This window comes from Ascaphus truei, chromosome 10 (genome assembly GCF_040206685.1).
Source record: "Ascaphus truei isolate aAscTru1 chromosome 10, aAscTru1.hap1, whole genome shotgun sequence".
NCBI classification, from domain to species: domain Eukaryota; kingdom Metazoa; phylum Chordata; class Amphibia; order Anura; family Ascaphidae; genus Ascaphus; species Ascaphus truei.
The window spans coordinates 34,850,539-34,863,289 of NC_134492.1; the positions used below are offsets into that span (position 1 = coordinate 34,850,539).

Below are 12,751 nucleotides of genomic sequence, written 5' to 3' on the forward strand. Positions count from 1 at the left end.
TACGGGACAATGTTCTTAGAAAGGAAGATGCGGTTACAACAGGGACATCAAACCCACAGCAAACCGTTCCCCTCCCGCAGAATCTTCTTAGAAGAAACATTATCTGACGGCGGTTAGCGCACTCCCATGAAGCGGAGTGTAGGACGTGACGTGCGCGGCGAGAACAAGATACAGCCCTCAACGGGGCTAGCCCAAGTCACTGCCGCGCGCTTGCACCATGCGCGATGACACCACCCGCTGCTTTACAGCACGTGCTCCCGTAAAGAGAGTGCTCCTAATCTGGTTGAAAATGGCACAAGATGGGGGGAGGGGGAGATTTCCTTAAACACCTTTTTGTACAATAATTAAGAGTGACACTCACATAAAGGGTCAAATGGGGGCATATTCTGTTTACTGAGCAGAACACCCACCTACTGTCCCTGTAAGTTCTCCCTACTTACCAACTCGATTGTAAGCTCTTCGGGGCAGGGACCCCTTTTCCTAATGTTACTTTTATGTCTGAAGCCCTTCTTCCCATTATGTGTTATACTATTATGTCATGTGTGTTACTGCTGTGAGGCGCTATATAGAGATATACAGATATATAGAGAGCTATATAAATAAAGCTATACATGCATACAATTAAAGGAAACGCCTGTGGTGGGCATATAGTTGCACGTCTCAGTATTTTCTGCCTTCATTGTATTGCATCAAACTCCTTTCCAAATGAGTCCCACTATTTGGAGGCAGTTCTTATTTGCCAGACTTACTCCTGAGGGGGTAACAGGTCAGATTTGGGTGAGCTGGTATTTTCTCTTTTCTGCTTTGGGAATTGTCAGCTGAGATAGTATCAAAGCTTAAGGGGGCTGACGAGAAGAAAGGAGATGTGCCCTGGACAATACTGCACTAGCCCCTTATCTGCACAGGACATCGCACCTGTAGCATAGTCCAGGGGGGCTCAACTTCAGTCCTCAAGCACCCCCACCAAACAGGTCAGGGTTTCAGGATATCCCTGCTCCAGCACAGGTGGCTTAATCGGTCCCTGCTTCAGCACAGGTGGCTCTGTCAGAGGCTCAGTCTTTGACTAAGCCTCTGTTTGAGCCACATGTGCTGAAGCTGGGATATGCTGAAAACCTGACCTGTTGGGGGGAGGGGGAAAGGGGGGGCTTGAGGACTGGAGTGGAGCACCCCTGGCATCGTCTATTCTCCTGTCAGGGTGTAAGCAAAGTTTGGATCTTTACCTTTATATTAATGCAATGCACTTCCTTACTTCACCTGTCATTGGTTACTATCCCCTCTCACTGTCACTCTCCTTTCCTCCTCCCTTCCTTCCTGCTTTGCTTTGTATTCCTACCATGCTGACACCAAACCCATAATTCAATTAGTTGGAGAGCAAAGGATCCCCCAGGAGAAGCGTTCTCCTGGCCCAAATCCCTGCATTTCTTTGGCAGCTGACAGAAGGGTGGGGGGAGGACACAAACAGGGCGCAGTGACAGGGAAGGGACAGAGGGATCACACAGACGGCCCCCTTCTCCGTTTAGGTTTTACTGGTCCCATAGGAGAGGAGTGAAATGATGTGCAGGGACCAGAGATGGGCAGTTCACAAAACACAGTGAGACAACTTACTCCCATTGCAACCATAACACATTAATTTACAAACTGCTCCCTTGGGCAACAAGACTGGAGTATCCATGCCAGCAGGTGGGAAGAGGGGGGGGGGGGGGGCAACAGCGCAAGGCAGATGGCTTCCTGTTCTGCGGGATCGTTTTCTGGATTAAAGACCAGTATTTCATGTGATCAGAGTCCTTCCTTTCAAGTATCAATCCCGTCTGTATTACCGCTAACGGGTATCTGGAAAGGAAGTATTTTGGGAGATTGCGTATGTTTGCTGCTTTGTAGGTCTGTGAGTGTTTGATGGTCGTGTGTGCACTGGTCCTGTGGAAATCTAGATTGTCATCAAAACTTGTGTATTTATTTATGGGACCAACATGAAATCTGTTCAGGGTTTCTCTACATGAGCTATCCAGCCAACCGTGGAGAAGGAACAGCTCAGTGAGTAAAGACACTGACTGGCACTGAGTTTGAAGCGGGGAAACCTGTCGGCTGGTGACCTTGGGCAGGTCACTTTATCTCCCTGTGCCTCAGGCACCAAAACCATAGATTGTAAGCTCCACGGGGCAGAGACCTGTGCCTGCAAAATGTCTCTGTAAAGCGCTTCGTAAAACTAGCAGCGCTATACAAGAACATGCTATTATTATTATTATTATTATTAATAACCAACGTTTGTTCGAGAAATGTCAACTGCAGCAAAGATTGTTCTGTTCTTAGACCTCAACTGCACGTGTAAAGCCCTTCCTAACGTGTAATGTTTCGTTCATAGTTTAAGGCTTGGTTAACTCTTTCAAAGCCGGAGAGGTCACGACACCAGAGTGCCACCACCCACCCAGCAAACCGTCACAGCGGTAACGGAAACAGAAGAGGAGAGTCGTCAGATCGCGATTTCCCTTAAAAAGTGAGCAAAAAAAGTGAGCAAAAAAAGTGAACAAGAGTCACCAAGTGTCGGCTCTCGTGACGTTCAGGGAACGTCAGGCGGGCACTCAACCGGTTAATACGCTTTGCACATTTTAAACGGGTGCAATCCCAGCAATATCCTACGTGTGGTTTTTTTTTATCAGTTCTGTAGTATTAGATAATACTTACTACCTTTATTTTAAAATTCAACTCTTAATGCCATTTGTAATGAGTTTTAATATACTGAGAATCTTTTGATTTCTATGCCAGGCTTTAGCCCACCTCCCCAGCAGTGCAGGATATTTGTAACACTTTCCTGTTTGTGATCATGTGTTGCCAATATTCCCAGCAGTTTCAGCTGCAAACTGTAACAATAGATAATGTTACCTTAGTAATATAAGAATACATTGTAGCTGCTGAGTCACACTGACTGAAGGATTGATATGAAACTTACAGGCAGCCATTTAGTGAACCCTGGGAAGCAGGATCTTTGCTGATCGATCACGGGAGAACCAATCGATTGGCAGCTTTGGTAATTAGTTTCCAATAAAGGTAATCAAAGGCTGCATATATTAAAAGAAACATGTTTTGTTCGGATTGCCTCTTTAAACCTAAAAGCCTTAGTCCAAAAATCCTAAATGCCACAAAATACACAATACATATACGGTTTTGTTAGAGGCTCGATAAGGTATCAAACCTAAATAGGGCAGCCATATTTCCAATGTCACCCTGATCTGGTCAGTGATATAAGCATTTCTCGGAAATTCACGAAGGAGGCCATGATTAAGAAGCCCATTAAACAATTTGACATGGGTATTTACACCAGTATATGTTATTTATGGGATTTATATGAGAGTTCCTGTTTTATAGTTCCTGCCTTTCACACCCTATTGTACAGCGCTGCACAACATGTTGGCGTCTTAAACATAAATTCTGATACCATTTCTCTGAAATGCAAGACTTATTTGGCAGCCATTTAAGTCCTAAACACGGAAAAGTAAAGGGCAGCTTACAAGAAGAAACAAACAATCTATCATCTACTGTGTTTGATCACAAAAATGTACTGCATCAAGCAAAAAAAAAAAAAAACTAGATGGGAACACAGAATTTATAAAAATTAATTTATTGGAAAAAGGAGTATTCACAACTATTTACAGTAAATTTACAATAAATCAACACACAACTGGGAAACTGGGGTACTCTATAAACCTAAGTGAAGGGATCTCCCTAAAGAGATTTTCTCTGTTTTTCCTCCGGCAGCGTCAGCTGCAGCTTGTTCCAGTTGCCTCACAGATTCTTCCCAAGCTGCTTCCTCTTAAGAAATCTCTTCCACAACTAAAACTGAGATGCTCTTATCTCATCTGGTTAGGAGTCTCCCTTCCTCCAAGTCTTTGTAATATGATCCATTCCTTAATTGGGAGGGTGGGGGGCGGCTTCAACAACAAACCCACTTACATACAAAAAAGTTACAGCCCATTTTGCCACATTCTAGCTGAAAACAAAATTAACCCCTGGTCCCTGAAGTACTGGAACCAGGCAACATATAATATATAATTTTAAATATATAATTTTATGTATATATGTATATATACACACACACATAATACAGATGTATTATTGACAGGTAGGGGGAAGGGTACCAGGTGCAGTAAGTTAATTCACTTCCACGATCTCTACAACTACTCTGTCAATGGTTCCATAAGAGCCTTCTCTGTAAAGTGACACCACAGACTGTATGTAGCCTATCTCAAGAGCATCTAAGGCTGTGCTTAGGCTGAGCTCACTCTGCCTACTACCCGACGTTGCGTGTGCGCGTCCGCGGTTGCGCGCCTCTGTCTGCTGGGCGATGTGTGAACATCCCCAGCAGACTGAATGAACTGACAGTAGGCAGGACAGGGGAAGACGTCATCCTCTTTTTAGAAAAAAAGAAGGTAGAGCTTTAATTCATTGGCTGGCGCAGTACACGTGACGTGGCTGCCGCACAAAATCACAAATTCAGTTGTCTCCCTGAGTTGCAGCAGCGTCAGCGCTGTACTTCGCTGCTGGGAGTAGTTTCCGGTCTGAAAACTCCCATTGCCAAACATGAAAGAGTGATGAACGTGCGCGCGCATGTATGCGCACGTCGTGTAGCTAGCAGAGTGAGCGGGGTCTTATAGTGCTGTCGCCGGCGACGTCACGCTGCGGTCGCTGGAAAAATCAAATTGACTTGACGTCCAGCGATCACGACCAAGCCGTGGCATTGCTACTACTGTAAGCGCACGCAACAGCGGCAATACATTTGTGTTGCTGCAACGTCGCCGGCACTATAAGCGCGGCCTAACTCGGGAAGGGTGCACAACAAGGAGAACAACAAAACACCCATTCAACCGTCCCCAAAAGAAAGAAGCATTAAGAGGTTTGTACCCCATCCCACACACCTACTGAGAAGGAGGAGACCTTCCAGTTAGTTGTTGTACCACAACCCCAGTGCAGACGAGGAAAGCAACCACCCGTGTGCTCTCCGTTTATATGCTCAGAAGCTTCATGAGAAGCTCTCGGGAAAACAAACAGTGTTGTGCTGCCGCCTCCAGGCACAATGCAGGATGGCACAATCTATCCCAAATTAAAAGCATGGCAAACAGGGTACAGGCATACCCCGCATTAACGTACGCAATGGGACCGGAGCATGTATGTAAAGTGAAAATGTACTTAAAGTGAAGCACTCCCTTTTTCCCACTTATCGATGCATGTCCTGTACTGCAATCATCATATACGTGCATAACTGATGTAAATAACGCATGTGTAACAGGCTCTATAGTCTCCCCGCTTGCGCACAGCTTCAGTACAGGTAGGGAGCCGGTATTGCTGTTCAGGACGTGCTGACAGGCGCATGCGTGAGCTGCCGTTTGCCTATTGGGCGATATGTCCTTACTCGCGAGTGTACTTAAGGTGAGTGTCCTTAAACCGGGGTATGCCTGTACAGGTGTGTTGTGTAATCTAATATCCTAGTACTGAGAGCGGCAAGTGCAACAATTCACCAGGTTTCTCCGCGAAATACTAAAAGGGTTTCAACTGTACTACTACTGTGTACACAGTACAGCTTTTTTTAAAGCAATCTTAAATAGCAAAAGTAATAAAAGTCTGAGATTGCGAATATATATATACTAGCTGAGAGACCCGGCGTTGCCCGGGATGTAATGTTCCCGTTCCTCTCTCTCCTCCCCCCTCTCTCTGTTTGTCCCCCATTCACATCAATCCAGTCCCCCCCCTCCCTCCCTCCTTTACAGCTTCATGTAGCGTGTGTGCGTCAGTCACTGTGTGTTTGCTCGCGCGTCAGTGAGTCTGAGGCAGAAACACAAACACACACAGACTGACTGACGCACACACAGTCAGTGTGTGCCTCAGTCAGTGTGTGCGTGCGTCAGTCAGGCTTTGTGTGCGCGTCAGTCAGTGTGTGCGTGCGTGCGGCAGTCAGTCAGTGTGTGCGCGCGGGGCGTCAAAGGCAGGGGGGGGCGTCAAAGGCAGGGGGGGGCGTCAAAGGGAGGGGGGGGGGCGTCAAAGGGAGGGGGGGGGGGCGTCAAAGGGAGGGGGGGGGCGTCAAAGGGAGGGGGGGGGGGGCGTCAAAGGGAGGGGGGGGGCGTCAAAGGGAGGGGGGGGGGGCGTCAAAGGGAGGGGGGGGGGGCGTCAAAGGGAGGGGGGGCGTCAAAGGGAGGGGGGGGCGTCAAAGGGAGGGGGGGGGCGTCAAAGGGAGGGGGGGGGGGCGTCAAAGGGAGGGGGGGGGGCGTCAAAGGGAGGGGGGGGGGCGTCAAAGGGAGGGGGGGGGCGTCAAAGGGAGGGGGGGGGGGCGTCAAAGGGAGGGGGGGGGGCGTCAAAGGGAGGGGGGGGGGCGTCAAAGGGAGGGGGGGGGCGCCTCAAAGGCATGGATTCCTCCCCCTGCATGAGGGGGGACGCAGTGGACAGGAGGGGGGACGCAGTGGACAGGAGGGGGGACGCAGTGGACAGGAGGGGGGGGCAGTGGACAGGAGGGGGGGGCAGTGGACAGGAGGGGGGGGCAGTGGACAGGAGGGGGGGGCAGTGGACAGGAGGGGGGGCAGTGGACAGGAGGGGGGGGCAGTGGACAGGAGGGGGGGGCAGTGGACAGGAGGGGGGGCAGTGGACAGGAGGGGGGGGCAGTGGACAGGAGGGGGGGGCAGTGGATAGGAGGTGGGGGCAGTGGATAGGAGGGGGGGGCAGTGGATAGGAGGGGGGGGCAGTGGACAGGAGGGGGGGGCAGTGGACAGGAGGGGGGGGCAGTGGACAGGAGGGGGGGGCAGTGGACAGGAGGGGGGGGCAGTGGACAGTGACACACACACACACACACACACACACACACACACACATACACACACACACACACACACACACACACCTCAGTTGATGCGCCCTTTCTCAGTTCCGTTTGGCGCCGGAGGTGGGGAGCGACACCTACCTGTACTTCCGGGCGCCGCCACCGTCTGACTCGGCGCCGCGAGGGAGGAAGGGGGTTCGCCATCTTGCGCGCCGCGTGGCAGCTGCGGGAAGCGAGGTGATTTGGAGCGGGGAGGGGGGAGAGGTGATTTGGAGCGGGGAGAGGTGATTTGGAGCGGGGAGAGGTGATTTGGAGCGGGGAGGGGGAAGAGGTGATGCCGCTGGGGAGGGGGAGAGGTGATGCCGCTGGGGAGGGGGAAGAGGTGATGCCGCTGGGGAGGGGGAAGAGGTGATGCCGCTGGGGAGGGGGAAGAGGTGATGCCGCTGGGGAGGGGGAAGAGGTGATGCCGCTGGGGAGGGGGAAGAGGTGATGCCGCTGGGGAGGGGGAAGAGGTGATGCCGCTGGGGAGGGGGAAGAGGTGATGCCGCTGGGGAGCGGGGAGAGGTGATTTGGAGCGGGGAGAGGTGATTTGGAGCGGGGAGAGGTGATTTGGAGCGGGGAGAGAGGTGATGCCGCTGGGGAGGGGAGAGAGGTGATTTGGAGCGGGGAGAGAGGTGATTTGGAGCGGGGAGAGAGGTGATTTGGAGCGGGGAGAGAGGTGATTTGGAGCGGGGAGAGAGGTGTGTGTGTGTGTGTGTGTGTGTGTGTGTGTGTGTGTGTGTGTGTGTGTGTTTTATTTATTTTTTTGGACCTTTGGCCCGTCACTCCGCCTCAGGCCAATGAGAGGTGTGGGGGGCGGGCCAAGGGGGTGGTGTGAGTGTGTGAGGCCAATGAGAGGTGTGCGGGGGCGGGCGGGCCAAGGGACCAATGAGATTGCCGCTAGGGACACCGGACATCCAGCAGGCAGGCATGCATGCAGGCAGGCAAACATACAGTGCTTTCACTAATATAGTATATAAGATATATATATACACATATACATATATACACATATATACACACACATATACATATATACACATATATACACACACATATACATATGTCGTAATCTCAGCCATTTATTTCTCAACCCACTTTAACATTTTTCATTATTTAAAGGTTTTCTTGACTACATTTGGAAAGCTAGCAAACATATATCTTTGTGATAGGGGTACTTGTGGATGCTTCAAAAGATAAATAAATAAAATAAGCCCCATTCACGGCCACAACCACTTACGCCAAAAGTAACCCAGGTTTTTCATTCATTTGAAAAACGTTTGATTCAGGAGTTACTGAACCATTTGGCTGATCTTAGAGCACCGCTCAGTGGACACATGAGGAACTGCAGAGATAAGGAGCCCAGCATATTGTGAAGGACATCAAGCAGGTGAACCACTAAAAATGATCCACTGCAATGCCACTGGCAGGCTTGCACATAACGATGTGCATACTAATGGGTGGGTCTGCATACTTTTACAAGTAGTAACACATTAAGGCCCATACAATATTTACTAAAGTGGCCAGATGTCCGTGCAAGTGCATGGCCCATTGGTAAATATGACCCCTAGTGTCTGACCAGCTATAGGAATCCACATGGACCATAGCTGGCCAGTTCTACCTTAAACATTGTACAAGATATCCCACAGAAGCTGAAGTGCTACCACTGCTTCTTTAGACCTTCCACACCTACAGAATAGGACATTTGGTCGCGCCCGTCTCGCCACGACCAAGTCCCTGCCGGCGTTTGTCCGTACATAGCAAAAGCTAAGAAATCAATTACAGCCACTCATGCTGCTCAGTCACCTCATTCATACAGTATGCCGACGCTCCCACTGGCAATAGCAGTATTGGGGAAAAGTCTGTGTGTGTTCTAATTTGATGCTAAAAAAGCAATTATTGATAAGATGTCTTATGACGAGACCTACTTTGAACAGAGCGGCATTGCAAGACTCTTTTCCTCAGTATGGGCATACCCCGCATTAACGTACGCAATGGGACCGGAGCTTGTATGTAAAGCGAAAATGTACCTAAAGTGAAGCACTACCTTTTTTCCACTTATCGATGCATGTACTGTACGGCAATCGTCATATACGTGCATAACTGATGTAAATAACACATGTGGAACAGGCTCTATAGTCTCCCCGCTTGCGCACAGCTTCGATACAGGCAGGGAGCCGGTATTGCTGTTCAGGACGTGCCGACAGGCGCATGCGCGAGCTGCCATTTGCCTATTGGGCGATATGTCCTTACTCGCGGGTGTACTTAAAGTGAGTGTCCTTAAACCGGGGTATGCCTGTACCACTCTTTGCTGTGGCAAGCAGCGGGATCCAAGCCATTCTTCAAAACCAGCACATCAATATACAACTATAAAATCCTCCAAAAAGGCAGGAGACGCGGCTATGTCGGGTTTCAAAAGGATGATGGAAGAAACACACGGCAGAGTGGGTTTCTAGTTGTGAATGTGGCAAATCTAAAGCCCAGGTATGCGTAGAACTTATGTTCGGGGTGCTCCAGTTCATTAGATAGTGCTGAAGTCCAGGGACCTGGGATAAATCCACAAGCCTCTGGTCCAGGTAACAACGCTCTGTACACTGCCTGCCCTGTGTAAGAATACATTTGTTTCTATCATGTGCCTGGTTGTTTTGCTTCATACCTTTGGGCTCCAGGCTGGGTCCACCTTTCTGACTGTAGCGATGTATTCCTGCATGGCCTGCTGAGGGCTGTAATCTCCCAAGGCTTTCCAGGCTTCCCTGGGACGGAGAAGGGAGACATGGGAAAAGGTATGACACGCTGACATCATCATGTCAGCGCGGGATGGGAACAGGAAAGGGCCGCTAACAGTCATTTGCCAACAGTGCCTTACACATTCTCAATGTCTGAGACGGGGCCTGCATCGCTTAAATCTGCCCACTGTTTAGGACAGACAAGGCACTCCTGTAAACCCAAAACATGACTGCAGAGACGTCATACACATTGGGATTCCTGTGCATGGACACAAAGAAGCAACTTAGAAAAATGCTTTGTGGAAAAAACGGGACTAATACCCACTCACCTTGATGTCTCCTATGTCATCCCCTCAATAAATTGGTTTTAATGAATGTTTGGATGTGCTATACGCCATTTTTCTCCCTATGCTGTGCAACGCTTTTTTCCATTCCGGATCAGACAATTAGAAAAATGCTTCCCCTGCGCCCGCGGTTTTCTACCTCTTAAGAACTGTGAAACCCTTTAAAATGTATTGTGAGTCCACTATGTAAAACTCCTGTTCCTGTGCTAGGATATTGCCTGTATCATTTATACAAACTGGCAGCACTATATATTTTATTTACACCATTACATTGTAACATTTAATAACAATTGTGAACTACTGCATTAACCAGAGTAAAATACAATTACGGGGAAAGGGTACAAATATCCATTCTGTTGGGGAAGCCCCCGTAAGCTCACGCGACACCGCAGAGTTCCACGTAACAGGTTCAGAACTTCTGCCCTAGGTGAAATAGGAAACTATGCATTTGTGGCCCTACCACTTAAAGCTGCAGACAAGCAATATCCTACGTGTATTTAAAAAAAAAAAAAAAATCGGTTCTGTACTATGAGAAAATACTTGTAGCATTTTCTTTCAAATCAAAAAACAACCCCGAATGACATTTTTAATGCATTATAACGTAACAAGCATTTTTTGTTTCTATAGCAACCATTTACAAAGTCACATCTCCTCCCTCTTCTGAAACAGACTCTGGCACACCTCTTTGAGCCCTGCGCTCTCTCTAGCAGTGCACCAATTGTATCTACTGACTGCCTGGTCACATGATCTTCCCCACAGAACTTTGTCTAATTAATATGCAAATGTTTTCCACCGACTGCAGAATACTCCTCTGCAGCCATTTATTGAACCCCCAAGCTGAATCTTCACCGATCAATCACAGGAGAAAGGATCAAATCAGCAACGTAGCAAATTACTTATCATTGTGGGCATTCTATTGATGCACATATTAAAGGGAATTTTTATATATATATAAAAGCTTGGACTGCTGCATTAAAGGAGCAATTCCTGTGACTTTTTTGTTTTTGTTTTTAATAGGTTTGAAGCGGGGGGCCTGCGGAGCTCTATCCCATTCATTTCAGCTCCGGGGACCCCCTGCTTCCCGAGATACAGACCCTCAAAAGCGGGTGCCAGTATATCGGCAAAGTTTAAAACTCGCGCATCACGTGGGCCAATAGGAAGCCGAACCTAACGACGTCACGGCTTCCGATTGGCCCGCAGGAGCTTTGAAACTCAGCCATTATATTAACTCTGCTAGCCAAGTAACTACCAGCACCCCCTACGGAGGTCTGTATCTCCGGAAGCGGGCGGTCCCTGGAGCCCAAATTAACGGGGTTCAGCTTCGGTGAGTCCCTGTTTCAATCCCATGTTAAAAAAATAATAACAAACTGCCCACTTGGATTGCTTCTCTAAAGTAGGAATCCACATATTAAAAACCGTGTGTTAATTTAGGCCGAGGCCATGTTGGGCACGCGATGCGGCGGAACGCGTGATGTCACGCACACCTGCCGCAGAGGCGATTTGTGGCCTGTGGGGTCTGGAGGAGACGGGACCAAGAGCAGCTCTAATTCAATGTTTGGGGGCGTGACCGTGATATCACGTGAGCAGGTCGCCCTCATTGGCTGAGCCGAGCATGTGACACGGCCATCGCGTGGCCAAATCAAATGATTGCGTCTGCTCTGGGATCGCGAGCACCATCGCTCTTCGTCACGCGCGCTATGGCCTGACTGGCACAGCCTTTTGGTCGCGCAAAGCATGGACGCGGCCTTAAAGTGACCATGAGCAAAGTAAGATTGTAAGATCTTCAGGGCAAGGTCTGAATGTGCCTGTACTGATCTACACAGCAACAGGAGCTGTATTATATGAAATAATTACCATGTTCAGATACCAGCCTCACATGGACTCTGCACAACAAGTGCTCACAAAACCACAAATGCACAAGCTCTTTACAATAACAAGCGTTAGTTATTCTCTTACCATTTCTGTTTGCCCTCGAAGTCAAAGAATCCAGGTTTGGGAGTGTTGCACTTTCCAACTTTCACCTGCAGGGAGAGAAGCATCGTCAGATACTGGTCATAATATCTAGAGCAGCGGTGCGCACAATCTGGGGGGGGCGGGGTTTACAGAGGCCCCGCGCGCTTCCAGAAGGCACTTAAATTAAGTGCCGGGAAGCGGCGAAGGCCTCTGTAAACTGCACTTACCTTGGCTCCGGAGAAGCGTCACCATGGCAACGTGGCGTCATGACACCGGAGCCGAGGCGCGGAAAGAGAGGAAAAGCCGGCAGGGGGGCGCAGGGAGAAAAAAAAAGGATTGCGCTATCCTGATCTAGAGCAGTGTTTTTCAATGGCGGTTCCTAGGAACCCTTGGGTTCCCCGAGCGTCCCAAAAAGGGTTCCCTGCAATTTTCATGTAATTTGAAAATTGGACCAAATACAGAAGAATTTACAATGCATCTGATCTCAGATGCGCTATTAGAGAGGGTTGGGGTTCCTTACAGTGCATCTGATCTCAGACACGCTATTAGAGAGGGTTGGGGTTCCTTACAGTGCATCTGATCTCAGATGCACTATTGGAGAGGGTTGGGGTTCCTTATAATGCATCTGATCTCAGACACGCTATTAGAGAGGGTTGGGGTTCCTTACAGTGCATCTGATCTCAGATGCACTATTGGAGAGGGTTGGGGTTCCTTATAATGCATCTGATCTCAGACACGCTATTAGAGAGGGTTGGGGTTCCTTACAATGCATCTGATCCCAGACGCGCTATTAGAGAGGGTTGGGGTTCCTTACAATGCATCTGATCTCATAGAGGGTTGGGGTTCTGCAGAGTTTCACAAAATAATTATAGGTTTCCTTAACCAAAAGACAC

The 12,751-nt window shown here is 49.0% G+C and overlaps 1 protein-coding gene across 5 annotated transcripts in view; it reads right to left on the minus strand.

Annotated features, from left to right (window-relative positions):
- Nucleotides 1-12,751, minus strand: part of ACBD6 (acyl-CoA binding domain containing 6) — an 88,883-nt gene that overhangs the window by 32,202 nt on the left and 43,930 nt on the right. For all 5 annotated transcript variants that reach the window (XM_075616529.1, XM_075616528.1, XM_075616530.1 and 2 more), the window contains exons 2-3: nucleotides 11,862-11,926; nucleotides 9,492-9,588 (exon numbers count right to left, since the gene is read on the minus strand). In XM_075616529.1, the coding sequence (XP_075472644.1) occupies nucleotides 9,492-9,588; nucleotides 11,862-11,926 (162 nt within the window). The remainder of the gene's footprint in view (nucleotides 1-9,491; nucleotides 9,589-11,861; nucleotides 11,927-12,751) is intronic.